The following is a 15,598-nucleotide window of genomic DNA, read 5'->3' on the forward strand; positions in this document are numbered from 1 at the left end:
GCATATGAGAAAGCTTCCCTATGCCATTAGTAACAGCACAAAATGGCAGGCTAGCCAGGTAACAGTAACCTAGGCCTTAACTCTAACCATGCTGTTTAGAAACTGTAGAAACTCTGTACCACAGCTGAGGTTAAGGGTTGCTGAGGAAGTTTCTGTTAATGTTTATTCACTGACTTCCAATTGGGCTCCGTTCCCATAGCAAGGGACAACTCTGACTTACAATCACCCACGAGGCCCATCCCCATAGCAAGTAATATGGCCGTAAAGGGTGGTGCAGTGTCACAACAGTCATTAAATCTTGATCGGCCATTTTGTCTCATGTGCTATATCAACAGGAAAAGTGTAATTCTGCCTGGTGGGAAGATGACTTTGAGAAACAGCTGTTCAACAAGGACAACACTGGTGTACTTAAAATAATCCTGGCAATCTCTTTGCTGTGCAACTCTCCATTCGTCCTAGTGTCCAGTTTGTGGTCTCCTGTCTCTGTTTATATTCAAAGTGTAACCTGGAGCTGAGACCTGGGCGAGCGCATATGTAGAGCGAATAAACCTAAAGACTTCACAGGCTGGTAAAAGCCTCTGTCCCAGGCTGGTCCCCTTTTGTACATCAGCTAGAATCAGTTGTGTACCATTGTCAAAGAGCTTTCATTTCGTTAATCTGAGTGTATAGAGTATTCCTCACTGGGAAGACGACTGGAGAGATGGCTCAGTGGTTAAAAGCACTGACTGCTCTTCCAGAGGTCCTGAGTTCAATTCCCAGCAACCACATGGTGGCTCACAACCATCTGTAATGGGATCCGATGCCCTCTTCTGCTGTGTCTGAAGACAGCAACAGTGTACTTATATATAATAAGTAAATAAAAAAATCTTAAAAAAAAAAAAAAAAAAAAAAGCCAGCCCTCACTGGGAAGACATTACTTCTATAGCATGTGGAGGCCCCAGCGAGATGTTCCTACACCCTGGATCCTTGTGCTGCTGGAAACAATGTTCAACTAGATGGAAAAGAGGAGCCCCAGGAAGGTGGAAAGTGACCTGACCCTCCATTGATCACTATTCCAGATTCCTTCAGAGATCAGGAAGTTGCAGGGAAAGGTAAGGTGCTGAGCCTGGGCCCCAGGTCTTAACCCTACAGGATCTAAGAGGGCTCTGCTCAAGCCCTAAGGAAGCTTTCTAGGAGAGCTAACAGGTAGGGTAGGGATGGGTGTCTCCAGAGATCCTTCCTAAGACGGCTGACATAGGAAAACAATGGGAGGGAATGTCGCAGTCTTTGAGTGGACATGAGTAAATATTCTGCCTGTCTGCTAGAGAACTCTGTATGTTACAGAGACCCCTTTGTCCAGGGTGATTAGAAAGAACTTTCTCTGAGGAAATTAGCCACTGGTTCAGCTAGGTTAAGACGGATAAATTAGATTGCAAGCTCATGTTCAGCCCTAAAGCCTGCTCCTCGCATTCCTTGGAGCTGAGCTGTTGTCCCATGGATCTCTTTTTTGACACAAAAAGACCAACTAAAACAAGGGACTCATTCCACAAGGAAGAAGGAATCTTGGATCCCATTCATAGAACAAAAGAATGGCTCTGATATCACTAAAGACAAAGGAAGGGCTCCTCCATCTGGTTATGAGGAGACATTACAGCCTCCTCCACTGAGCTCTGCAAACTTGGCTGGGGCAGAATTGCCTGAGCTACTGTGTTGGCAGGAGTGTGGCAGCCCCGCCCCCTCCCCTACCTCTGCCAAGACCCCAGGCATTCTGGAAGCCTGTCCACCCAAGTGGATCCTGGGCCCCACCTCAGAGCAACCCCTGTGGTGCACGGCCAGTTTTTCTATGGGAAGTCCCTTAGCTGTGCACTCTGGGGAGAATGACTGGGGTTAGCTTTATTGTATCCTAGCGTCTGCTGTTTCTACTGGGTCTCCAAGCCAGTTCCTCTGACACTATGTTGTTACTGGGACTCCTTTGCCCTAGCCTGAGGTCTACCTTTGTCTCCCCCCTTCCACACCTGGATACTCTTGATTTTATTTTTACTTTTCACAGATGACTAAGGGGAAAACAACCTGATGCCACAGCTTTTGAGACCCTTAGACATAAGCTTTTATGGCTGTTTAGAAGTCCCAGGGTTGAAGATACTTGTAAGTTTAAAAAGAACAAAAAGAAAAAAATTGCTAGCAGTTTAACAGGCAGTTATTCCACTTCATAGAATGATTGTATTATCCTGCACCTTGGTGTCTTCATGAGGGGGCACCTAGTAAGCTTTTCATGGTGTCTGCCTCCACCTGCAGACACAGAGCAGTTATGAATATTTAGATCACTGGGTTCATTCCTATACAGGAAGGAAAATGTCTTGTGGGTATGGATCATGTTGGAAAATTGTCACATGCTGTATGCTAGGTCCCAAGTGAGTCTCACCCAGAACCTGGGCAGTGAGCAATGAGCAAAACAAATGTCCCCGGCCTCTCTCTCCTCCCAGCTTTGTCCATCATCCCAGCTCTTTTGTTGATGGTACGGGGTGATGTAATCTCCTGAAATTGGGGAGGTGTTGTCAGGTCCCAGGAAGGCTGGGTTACTGACACCTCTAAAGCCATTGCTGAGATGTGAACTCTCTTAGGATCAATGAGCCCCTAAGTTTGTTACAAATGATGTCAATCTGAGATCTTATCTCTAATAAAGGGGATAAATTATTCTAGATAGAATAAAGTTATATAAATGAAGATGGGGACAAAACCATCAAAACTTGAAGCCAGGTCACAAAAGGTCTGACTGTTACACAGGATTGGAGGGAGAGACTCAAAGACATTATATGTAATGGTTAAGGGGTGCTAGAGTTAAAGGTGTGTAGCAATCCTGCTTTATCATAGCTTCATCCCTCCAACATTTATCTAATTTTGCTCACAAGTATTTCATTTGTAGGCAATCTTTATTCCTTTTTGAGGTGTGTGTGTGTATGTGTACTTGAGTGTAAGTGACAAGGAGGTCGATCCCCTGGAACTGCACACAGCTGTGAGCCATCACTCACGTGGGTGCTGCAAACCAAACCCAGGCCTTGGCAAGAGCAGCCAGTGCTCTTAACTGCTAAGCCCATGGACCATTCCTACCAATCACTTTAGGTGATTTGGTAAAGGGGAGGAGTTAGATTCTGTTCTGGTTTTACTTTTTAAAATCACACCTGTTGGGGAGGAGTGGGCATAAGAGTGTGTGCGTGTGCGTGTGCATGTGCAGGTCAAGAGGACATCCTGCAGCTGGCTTTCCATGTCTACTATCTGGATCCCTAGGTTCACTCAGGCCATTGGCTTCACAGTCTGAGCCATCCTGTCACTGAAAAGAACATCTTAAGTCAACTTCCTCTCTGTGGACATACAGGGCAAGCGGTCAAAACCTGTTGACAGATGCTCTGGCTTTTCTGTGTATCGGGTTCCATGAGGCAGTTCTATGTCCAACTGACCCACTCTTGGCTCCTGCCACTTTGGGGCTCTTGTGAGTACAGTGGTGCATGCTGAGCTTTACTCTTCTGCATCAGAGGTAAAAGTGACACCACCGGCCTGTGCTGTGTCAGAGTGCTTGGCTGTCACCCTTCTCGAAGCCATCAAGCGTCACATAGGAAGTAATCAGCTGAATGTGAGTCCACTCCGACAGGATGCTTTGGAGACACTGCTGCTGGAGGTGTGTCTAGACCAAGGCGGCAGAAGAGCCTGCGGTCCAGCCTGCCTCCAGGTGTAACAGTTATCCTCTGACTTCCAGCCACATGTCCTGGTTAGCAATAAGCAACTAACTGTCACTCAGAAACTGAGGCCAATCTGGCCTATACAGTAGGTTCCAGCAAGTACTACACAGCGAGACCTTAAGGAAGAAAGGATTACAATTTGCAGACTTTGAACTATCTTTTGGAACAGTCTTTCTTTAAGACAGGGTTTCTTTTCTTTGTGTAGTCCTGGCATGATACATGAATACACAATCCTCCTGCCATAACCTCTCAGACTGTAGACCTGAACCACCTCGCCCAGCTCACGTTTAAAAAAACTGTTAAACAAAAGAGTGACGAGTTGTCTGCACCCATGGGCTGTCACTGGAGAACACTAGAAGATTCTCTACATAAGTTTTGGTGAGTAAAATTTTATTAAAAGAGAAGAAAAATCCAAACAAAGACTAAAAGAAAACATTTATTGAATCAAAATCAATACTTTCTTTTTTAATATCTACAAGCCAACAGTGAGCTCACTTTATTCAAGAATGAACACAATGTACAAAAAAAGTATGCTTAGATTATAAAAATACGTCCATCTTGTCTTCTGGGGCTGAGCACGAGTCACCGAGCAGATCAAGCAGCTGCTCTCACCAACAGCTCCGTTTCATGACCAAAGGGAAGCTAATGGACAAACACTTTCCAGGCCCACTGGAGAAGCTGCGCCCAGCACACCGCTGCGATCTGCTGTTTCTCCTGCTTACTAGTTGTTACCATGTATTTCAGAGAAATATTAATATAATAAATTCTGGGTACAAAATCCTATTAGCTCCAATTTAAAAATGAGATGTGTGACTAGGGGGAACAGAGGAGTTCCCAAGGTTTACGATCCCATTGGAGGAGGTGGGAAGTGTCTCCCTGCACCTTTGCCGCATCCTCAGGCCTCCGTAACCAGCATGTACCAGGTCACGCTGTACATTCTCTCCACCTTACTGGAACCCTCCAGGGCACCAGGCGCTGCGCTGGGGACAGTGTCTCACTGTGCCGAGAGGTCAGAGGCTGCCAGGACCATCACGGGCTTCAGGAGCCTTTGGCTTATTAATGACTGGCCTTGGAGCAGCAAACAGTGATGGGGGAGGGGACAATGGCTCCCTGTGCTGTCCCATCCATCAGTGCCGACGATGCCAAGAAATCCCTGTCTGTTATACAGAAAGTCTGCACACGGCAGTGCCCTGGCAGGAACCTCACCCTGGCTAAGCAGAATGGCAGACTCTAGAGTGCAGTGTCCATCCGGTGAATGAAAGACAACGGTGAAGAAAACGTTTCTCCTAGACAGAGAAATCCTCTGTGCTCAGGACTGACACCTAAGAATGGTAAGAATCACAAAATCAAAGAATCAGGTCATCCAGTGTTCCACCCTATGTAAGTTATGCTCGGAAGAAACAGAGGGAAATGCTCTTGGCTTTGCCTGCCTCAGCCTAGTGGCTCTTCAGTCAGCATTCTCAGGACGGGGACAGGTGAAGGCAGAAAAGAAAAGATCACAGCTTCTCTAGACGAGGACCTACTGCCTTCAGCGCTCTAATCTCAGTTAAGACCCATCTTCTGCACAAATGCTAATCGATCAATCAAAGGCAGATAGAAAGTAACGTGGACCGCAGGGCCCAGCTACTTACACTCAGCAGGGAAGAGGACAGAATGGGACCTGAGCAAAGGCCTCTTACTGTCCTCAGAATGTTACTGAGGGCTGGTCAGTGAGGCAGCAGGCTGCAGGCTGCTATTGGAAGCTGCCACAGCCTCCATGGTAAGTGAGCACTGGAAGGCCAAGGACTCTGCAAGTCACAGCTGGTGGCAGAGGCCGGAATTTGAACACACAGACAGTGGGAACAATCTGACACCAAAAGACGAAGTAGAAAACAGGAACACAAAGAAGAGCTAACAGGACGATGCTGAGAGACTGAATGGGCTTCACACACTCAGATCCAGACTGCATCCGCTCACAATCACAGGTCCTTACTCTCAAATAAATACACTGAACATTTACAGCCAAGCCACTGCCTCTGCAACACAGGCTTTCCTGTCACGGCTCTGTCAGACCAGAACCCACTCGGAATATCTGTAAAGAGCCTCCTCTGAGAGGGGAGCCGCCTCAGGCTGCAGCAGCTCAGGATGGAGGTCTGGTGTCCCATGGGGTCCCCTCTGAGCAGCACCATGGAGTGTGCAGACGCACTCCACGCACGTTTCCAACAGCTGCAAAGGACTATTGTACTGTGGGTCTCATACCTTCCAAATATACATAAACGATGGCAGTAATTACAGGTCTTTGTTTACCAGTAAATCATACGGCAGAGGGGCTGGAGGTGCAACAAAAAGGTTTAAAATGGAAAATTACAATACAGTGCTAGCAGTCACAAAGAAGACCATGCTAAGATCCGATCCATGTCAATTAAACATTGAAAATTCAGCTACGATCCAAAGAACTCTGTCAGAGTCCCAGGCATGCATGCCGCTGACGGCAAGGCAGGTCGGCCTGACACTGCCTTTCCTGGAGCAGGAACGTCTTTGCTGGAGATCACAGGGTGAACAGATTGCCGCCACACTTCTTTTTTATAATTAGAATAAAAGAAATCCAATCACAAGACAAAAATATTATAGAACTGTGGACAGAGAAAATACAGGAGTTCACAATGACCTACAAAACCAAAAGAAGAATTCAAATTAGTATTTTTAGGATTTTTTTTGTTTGTTTGTTTTATTTTATAAACAGGGTCTCTTTACACACAGTCCTGGCTGTCCTGGAACTCACCATGTAGACCAGGCTAGCTTGAACGCACCAAGATCTACCTGCCTCTGCTTCCCAAATGCTGAGATTAAAAGCACATGCTGCCACATCCAACCAAAAAATTCAAACTATCTTTTACACTCTCAGGTAAAAATAAGTCTTGCCTTTTCAGAAGTCATTTTATTAATAATGAAATACTTATAAATTACCTCACTACCCAGTACACAATACTGTCCCTCTTGGTAAGAAGACAAAGCAGTATTTTTGTCACCAGAATCACAGGCCAAAGCCTTTCCCCTAAACTGTCTCTTAAGGCCTTCACATGAGGAGACGGCCTGACATTTTAATCTAAAATCAAGCACATGCCAAGGCCACAAAGAAAGAGAATTTGAGTAACTTTTTTAACCTCGAGACTAAGACTCTTGGCTAAGCGAGAGGCTGCCCACCCCAGCTCTGAGGTACTCACGGATGAAGGGACCAGGGCTATCCTGCCTTTGTGTCCACGAGCTGCATCTGCACATTGGCAGGCATTCCTCCTCCATAACCTCCCTTGGACTGCATCTGGTTCTGAATGGAGCTGACCTAAAACAAACAGGAACAGAACAGATGCACAGCAGGAACCAGAGACTGCCACAGTGATTTCCCCTCCATCTTCAGGACACAGGAATCTGGAGGTGATGCCCAGTGACAGTCAGCCACAGTCTAGAGGGAGGACGGATGCCTGGGCCACCATGAGTCTATTTACTGAGTACTACTGAGCATTTACTGGAACACATTCATTTTTAAACATCTTAATTTTTCCTGGTTATAGTGCCAGTGGTGAGGTCAATACTGAACAATTTGTTTTAGTTTGGTTTTTTTTCCCCACAAGCAGGCCTCGTGTAGTAGTACAGGATGGCCTTGAACTTGTAGTCACACTGCCTAAGGTTTCTGAAACTGCCACTCCCTTCTGCGATTCATAATCAACAGGCTGATGAAGGTGTCCACAGACACAGGGCAGGCATGTTCACTTTTTAATCCTGTCAACGAGTGAACTACTGCCTCAGCCTGTCAGGCTTTGCTCTGTGGTCAGACCAGAGTCTCATCCCGATGGACCGCAAAGTGCTAGGGCAAATGCAGAAGACCTTCCTTCAGTCTATCACCATCCTTCCGACCCAGGTCCTGTAAATTAGAAACATTCTGGAAGCAGAGAGTAATTCAGGCCACACTGCTGGAAGGAGGAACCCATGCAGGAAGTTTGGAGGTGATGCTCAGTGACAGTCAGCCACAGTCTGGGGACCCATGCAGGGTCACTTTCCTGAGCTAAGACCTGAGGGGAAGAAGGGACGCTTGGACCATGTTCATAAATCTATTCACTGAGACATAAGGAGGCACAGGAGCTTTCTGCTGGTGCTCCTAAGTCGTCATTTTGACATGTACCAGTGGACACTGTAGAACACCCCGTGTTTTATGTATAATGTTTAGTCAGATAAACTGTTTCCTCAGACAACTATTTCACCTAGTCAATTTGTTGTGGGATTTCCAGCCCTAATACACCCTTGTGAAAAACACACAATCCAGTTACAATGATAAGCTATGTGACAAGATCGGGCAGGGCTGACACTGTACTAACGCTTTCCCTGGCTATGAGACCCCTTGCTACTTGGGTTTCTCCCAGCCTCGAAGATCTGGTCCACTGTGGCTTCTGCTCGCCCTCCGTCCTCTCTCTCCCTCTCCCATTCTCTCTTCCTCTCTACCTGCTCCCCACTCTCGAACCTCCAGACCCACCTTTTCCCTCCACTGCCCAATCCCAGAAGCTTGTCTAGCTTATTTCTGGAATAACAGATTTAAAGATGCCAGAAGAGTACACATGGGGGCTAAGCTTCTTCGGCTGCAAACAGCTTAAGGACCTTCCAGGACCCACTCCCCTGCCCTTACTCGGAGACACTGACTTCCGGGAAGCATCTCACCCCGGTGGCATTGCATACACTACAGCTGAACACCTGTACTCACGACTGATGGCTGCTTCTGTAAGAATGTACAGCTTATCCTTAAGCCCTGAGGCATGACAACATCCCTTTGTGATGCAATGTGACCTCAGCTCAGATACCAATCTTTAGCGGTCTATACCCAATACACACAGAGCCTCTGCAGATATTCCAGGACCACCTACCAGTCAAGACTTTCAAACTCAAAGCCACACAAGTCTAAGAAAAAGGTGTGTGTTTCCTCAAAAAAAAAAAAAAAAAATCAATTCTGCAGTGTCCAACTAAAGTGTGAGTGTGTAAGAGCAGACACATGACTGCAGGTACAGTGTTTTAAAACTACTACTAAAGGCTCACAAAGCTCTTGCTGGCAAGAAGTTGGCATTAAGAAGTCAGCTTGCAGGTGTGGCAGTCTACGCCTGTAAACAGCAGCAACCAGTGCCATGCGGCCCACAGAAATCAATCTGTCCGTCTGGATGTCTTGGGGGAGCCCTGTGTTCAGGGGTGGTCAGTGATGCGGTGCAGGCCAGGCGGGCATCTTCACACACAAGCCGGTTCCTATGAGTTGCTCCCGTCTCAGGACAGATGGGTTCAAACATCTCCTTGGACGTTTAGCATTTCTACTCATGGTTTTGTCTTACTGTCACTATTCTTACACAGGAAAACACAATTTCTCTCACAGCCAAGTTTATGCAGATGGGGACTATCAGCAGTAATTTCCAAAACCTCCCTGACTGACCTGTCAGCAAGAGCTCAGCACTCTGAGGGACGGATGCTGTAGAGACAGCAGGCTCATCCACTGAAATGGCTACCCAAAGGACTGACGGGTTCTGCAGAATGCACGTCAGTCCCAGGGAAGACTCCAGTGGCCTCCAGGGCAAAACCTGATGCTGTCAGCACAGGAGCCTCTGCCTCAGCCGGAGCGTGCAGCAGACCCCGTGAAGCTTACGAATGGGACGATGCAAGCACGAATCTAAAGAAAATTCTGAACTGTGCACGAACAAGACTGAGAATGTTTCCAAGCACCGCCAGCTACCTTTATCTTAACAGGTAGCCAAGTAGTGTCCCCGCATCCACCAGCCTGAGGCAGTAGCTCACATTGAAGACCAGCTCAGCATGCACACCAACACATAAATAAAAACTAAACCTAGAGTATGTGAACAGCAGTTCACAACAGGAGAATATGTATTAATGCGTGTGTGTTTGTTTATTTGGGTGGGTTTCTTTTTTGGTTTTTTTTTTTTGAGGCAGGGTCTCTAGCCTCGGCTGTCTTAGAATTCATTATGAAGAATAGGCTGGCCTTGACCTCAAGAGATCTTCCTCCTGCCTCGACCTTCTGAGTGCTGGAGTTAAAAGTACACACCACGTCTGACATAAATAGTAAATTAAAAGCTGACCTTTGAGTCCCATGGTGGTAGCATAAGAATCAATCATTAACTAAGGTTCCAAATTCAAGTCTAAAAACACATGCTCACGAGTGGCTGCTCTTGCATGACGTGGTCTGCCTTTTCCGTATACAGTACATCTTCCATGAACATTAAGTCACTGTATTGTACACAGCAGTATGTAATAGTGTCAGTAATGTAAATGACGCTGGACAATACTGCTCAGGGGGTGGCAACGGGAAAGGTCTATGCAGACAATGCTCCTTTCCAAATATTTTCAACCCATGACTGGCACAATCCAGTTGTAGAACTCACTTGACATGAAGTTACTAAAAGGGACCCGCACAACAGTCCAAGAAATCATTTTGAAGGTGTGAGTCTGTTATGCAGGTCCCACTGGGCCTTGTCCCACAGTTCCCATATGCATGTCCCACAATCAAACTTACCGAGTTCATCCCACTAAATAGGTCTCCGGATCCTACGTGAGCTGTGTGCACAAAGTTGGTTGGTTCCCCAATCATACTTCGGTCAATCCGTCGTCGCCTCTTCTAAGATAGGAGAAATAATGTGTTAAGAAAAGGCCTTATTCCCCCGACACTGGTCCGAAACCCTAATTCTCATACTTTTCATTTCTCTTTGAAACAATGAACTGTCAAAACTCCAGAGGATGGGCAGTGAAAACCGCTCGGCTGCTAGGAAAGCTTACCAGGTACACCCTGAAACCCAGCTTCCATCCATGGAATACACATGGGGAGAGAGCTAACTCCTTGAGGTTGCCCTTTAACACCTCCCACCCAACGATGCTGGGACGTGTGCAGCCACATAATCAGAGTTCTACCTGAAGAGGCATCTGGACGTTTTTAACATAAAAGAGCAAGTACTAAGCGAGCTGGTGACACATGCCTGTGTCCTTGGGTTTGAAGCCAGCCGGGCTACATTATATACAACTTTTCAAAAAACAAAACTAAAGAAACAGTACTTTTGTTTTTTTTTAAAGACCGATTCTCATGTAGCCCAGACGGGCCTTGAACTCCTGACCATCCTGCTTCAATTTCCCAAATGCTGAGAATAGAAGCACGCACTGCCATCACTAGGTAAAATAATAGATGTCTGAGGAACTAGCTAATCTGACTAAACATACATAAAACCACTGAACAGTCTATAATGTCCACTGATACATATTTTTATGTCAAAAAGAAGACAAATGTAAAATTACCCCTCATCATTTGCCAAGAACATGTGGGACCTGACCATAATGCTCTTGATTTTAAGCCCAACTTTCTAGCTCTTGATAACAAGTTGATTATATTCTGATGTCATTTACTTGGGTTGTCTCCAATTGCCCTCTCCACATTGGAATGAATGTGTCATTCAGCTGGCTTTGGGGGAGGGGCAAGACTTAGCACTGGTCCGTTCACTGCGCTGACTGATGCCCTGTCTAAACCCAACAAGGCTGGGGCTTGCCTCCTTTGTGATAGGGTCGCATCAGTATAGCCCATCCTGCCCCAGCTCCTGAGGTGTGACCACCACGATCGGCTGGAGCAGTAGCCAGTTTCCCAGTGAGCAGCCAAGCAGGCACGCTGGCTTCACCAGTACACCCACCTCCTGCCTCACCAGTGCCCCTTCCCTGCTCATCTGATGTTTGCCCAGATCCCTTGGATATGACACAAGAGCAGCCACCAGTGTAGCTGGGTCACTGTCCTCACAGCAGGCTTCCCTTGTGACAGCACACAGCTCCAAAATTTCCAGGGAACCACAAACTGTAGGAACGGAACCTCAGGGAAGACTACCCCAGGTCCATAAAACTGCAACACTGCTGCTATTCTAGTAAGTCCTAAATCTGACAGTGCTCATGGCAGCCTGTCTGTCAGAACACAGCTTTCTATAAACACGGAGAAGTGCAAAGTTCGCATGTACAAGGCACAAGCCAACTTACAATATTTTGATTTTTTATTGTTGCTGAACAAAACCCAAAAGCAGCTGGATTCTTTTCTTAAGAAATACTTGATTCCCCTGGTTCAGCAATGGCATGTGCTTCCCTCTCTGAGTGGGATGAGGTTTATTCCTGGTAACTGCATGGTGACACAGTGACTTCTGACCATGTGCCTGCTGTATGTATGTGTGTGTGTGTGTGTGTGTGTGTGTGTGAGAGAGAGAGAGAGAGAGAGAGAGAGAGAGAGAGAGAGAGAGAGAGACAGACACAGACAGAGACAGACAGACAGAGCGAGCGAGCACTCGGTTTGTTTACATCCATTATTAAAATGTTTCTTCTTAACATGTTATAGGAAAATAACTTGCTCTGTTCAGGAATTGACAGGCTAGAGTGTAAAGTCTTCAAGTTCACAGTCCAGTCAGCTCTGACTCCCCCTCTATGGCGGGATGAAAACAGCAAGGACACTAAAGCAAGCACTCGGCCAGGGCTGTTCCATCAGCCTGGCCCATGTGAGGCCAGAGGTCCCACTATCCCTCACTTTTAAAAACAGTTTCTTTAAAACATTGTTCAAATTTCTTTGAGAATCTCATGTGTATGTAGTGTTTTGATCCCAGTCATGCTTATCACCCCTCTCAGATTCTCTCTCATGGCCACTGAACCCCTTTCCTCCGACAGCCCCCCACCGTTACACTTCCATGCCCTTTCTAAATGACCCACTGAGTTTAGAAATGTTTAGAGCATGACTGTGGTGGGTTTTCTTTTAGATACTTTTGTTCTGTTTTATTCTTTGACAACTTCATAAAAATGTATAGAACCCACCCATCTCATGAATTCCTTTTTCTTACTCTCTATCTTAGGCTTTTTTATTTTGTGTTTTGTTTTGAGACAGAGTCTCTCTACATAGTGCAGCTCTGGTTGTTCTGGAACTCTGTAGACCAGGCTGTTCTTGAACCCACAGAGATCCAACTGCCTCTGCCTCCTAGTACTGGGATTAAAATCATGTACCACCAGGTCTAGCCTCCCTTAGTTTTTGAGATGGGGTCTCTTACTGGACCTGGAACCCAATGACTGCCTAAGCTAGCTGGCCAGCAAGCTTCAGGGATCTCCTCCATCCCATCCTGTCCTCTAGGGCTGGGCTCTTTATGTGGGTGCTGGGAATGCAATGATGGATAATTGGTCTGAAGAGATGGCTCAGCGTTTAAGAACACTGACTGCTCTTGCAGCCAATTCTATACTATAGAGCCTGGGTTCTATTCCCAGCACCCACATACCTGTAAGTTCCGTTTCAAGGACTCCAACACCCTCTTCTGGCCTCCTCAGGCAACTGCATACACATGGTTCAAGATACATGCAGACAAAACACCCCCACATAAAACAAATAAACCTTTAAACTTAAGGTGCACCTCTGCACAGCAAGTGCTCAAGGCCACGTGACCTACAGCTGCAACTCTGGAGCAGAACTTGTTTTAGGTAGCATCAACAGTAAGAGTAGTAATAATCACTAGTGTTGGGAGAGGCGCGTGCCAGAGCACTCTTGTGGAGTCGGTTCTCTCCTTCCACCTGTCTATGGGTTCTGAGGACTGATACCAGGTCACTGGGCCTGTGTGGCACATACCTTTACACACCACACCATCTATCTCCCTGTCCCTTATGGTTTTTCAAGAGCTCACTCTTACACGTTACTGACACAGTAAGCCTCTGGTGAGCGCTTGCAATGCTAACCTCTAAAACAGTGAGTCAACACTCTCACCTGTGCCTCCTTCCGTATTGTCAGAGACCAGCCTCACTATATAGGCTGGCTATACTGGAACTCCGTATGTATGTACGTATATATGTATATATGTATATATGTATGTATGTATGAATGAATGAATGAATGAATGTATGAGCCTCCTGCCTCTGCCTCCCAAATGCTGGATGTGATATCACCCAAGTCATTTGTGCTTTATTTCTCTAATCTCCAGGCCTTCAGTAAGGGTGTCCTGGAGCCCTGCTCATCTTTAATCTAGGTCTCAGGAAGCCAAGAGAAGGTGCAGACCCTTCCTACACTTGGCTAGCCCAGATTCCACATGTGTCTGCACCCACCACACTTCTCTTACTCCCCCGCCCCCACTGTTCCTGTCGGGGGCAATAAATCATAATTCTGTAGAAGAACCTTGAAAGGCGAAGAAAAGTGGATGTGGCAGTATTCTCACTCTTTTCCTTCTTGCTAATGACCGTTAAAGTGGCCTTCGGAAGCCAGTCATCCTACTTCACCCACCTGTACATACTCCAATCATGATCAATTTCCAGCATCTAAGACCACTCAGTAGACCTTCTGCCCCCTGTAGTACCAACTGAGGGTGGAGATGGAGGCTTCATCCCAAGGAGAAAAGGACAGCAGCTGGACATCCTGGGGCAAAGGATCTGCAGCACCGGGGCCATCTCCCCAGGTCTCACGGGAACCTGACTTTTAGGAGCGCCTGCCTCTGCTGTGCACACAGGCAGCTGCAGGGCCTCTCTAGACCTGGCATACTCTGGAGCCACACCTTCCAGACATCCCTAGTTTCTATCATCCTGGCCCTGAAGACTGTGCAGAGGCACCAGGCCCTCTCCATGCCCACCAGTAAGATGTGGTGCTTGGAAGTTACACATGGCCCACACCCCTACCCCAAGTGACCAACTTCAACTCCTGGGTGAGGCTCAGAGAACAGCTACCATAGTGAGCCCAGTACTCCCTGCACACTGAGTCCTGAGGGACAGACTGCAAGCACATTCCAAGGGCGGACTCACACATAAAGGCAAAGGTGGGGAGGAAGGCCACAGCCCACTCATCACAAAGACACATGGCTGTGCACAGATACCCTTAAGACGAGAGAGGAAGGAAGAGATGGAAATAGAAAGGAAGGGGTGAAGATCAAGCACACGAGCCCATACCAGTCAACACAGTGAGCACACCCGTCCTCCCAAAGTCCCTTCCCCCATCCTTTCTCCATGTAGGTGCTGATCTACTGAGGTTCACTTAAATGGATCTACAGCGTGTGCTCTCCTTCACTCGGAGCAGTTACTCTGAGGGTGGCAGCTGTTGCCACATATGCCAGGAGTCACTCCTGGTTAACCACACAACTCTGAGATCTGTTAAACGGCAGCAAACCAAAATCAATCTGAACTCCTTGCTATCATCTCATCTCGGTCGGCTCGGTTTCCCCTAACTCCATAACTCTTTGATAGCTGTACAGAGCACGTGAAGGCAAGGCTCACAAGGTGGTGGCAAGGCCTTCTGTGTCAACTCCAAATCACTGGACACTGGCGCTCCAACTATGATGTAATGATGCAGAAATTCCATAGAAAGATACTTTTGCCAAACCACCTCTACTCTAGCACAACTGTTCCCATTTGTGCCTCTAACCCCTGACCTTATACAGAATGAAAAGCATTTTAAGTACGACCCGGATTATTTGCATGGCCGGCAGCTAATGAGGTGCCCTGTGAGAGTGAAGTGTTCCGGAAACACAGTGAGTCTACCCAAGTCCTCACAGCAGGGCTGCGAGCGCCCTCTCAAGCTTCCTGTTTTTGCTTTGCTGAGGCCCAACTGTGGAATTCCCCTGGCTGCTGACAACTGCATCTGTGTTTGTCTTGAAATTTTAATACCATGTTCTTGAGAAGAAAAAAAAAATCCACCTTATGCTTGAAGAATACCATGTGGTTGGTGGTTGGTGGTTGAGCGGGGCAGTGGAAGCATGCCAGGTAGCCATGGCTGGTCTGGAATTTGCGATCCCGTCTTGGCCTTCCCCACCCCACCTCCCGCCCCCTACACCTGCCTTTGTAGTTAGGACATTTATACTTAGCCCTGGGTGCTGTGGGCTCCACCCTCCCTCACATCTCTA

General features: G+C 47.1%; 1 protein-coding gene across 1 annotated transcript in view; it reads right to left on the reverse strand.

Moving 5' to 3' along the window:
• Positions 1 to 4,131: 4,131 nt before the first annotated feature.
• The window catches only part of Cdc42se2 (CDC42 small effector 2), a 68,974-nt gene continuing 57,507 nt past the window's right edge, over positions 4,132 to 15,598 (reverse strand). The window contains exons 4-6 of the mRNA XM_032911763.1: positions 10,246 to 10,347; positions 6,917 to 7,032; positions 4,132 to 6,360 (exon numbers count right to left, since the gene is read on the reverse strand). Coding sequence (XP_032767654.1) covers positions 6,934 to 7,032; positions 10,246 to 10,347 — 201 coding nt within the window. The 3' untranslated portion in view covers positions 4,132 to 6,360; positions 6,917 to 6,933. The remainder of the gene's footprint in view (positions 6,361 to 6,916; positions 7,033 to 10,245; positions 10,348 to 15,598) is intronic.

Source organism: Rattus rattus, chromosome 9 (assembly GCF_011064425.1).
Source record: "Rattus rattus isolate New Zealand chromosome 9, Rrattus_CSIRO_v1, whole genome shotgun sequence".
NCBI classification, from domain to species: domain Eukaryota; kingdom Metazoa; phylum Chordata; class Mammalia; order Rodentia; family Muridae; genus Rattus; species Rattus rattus.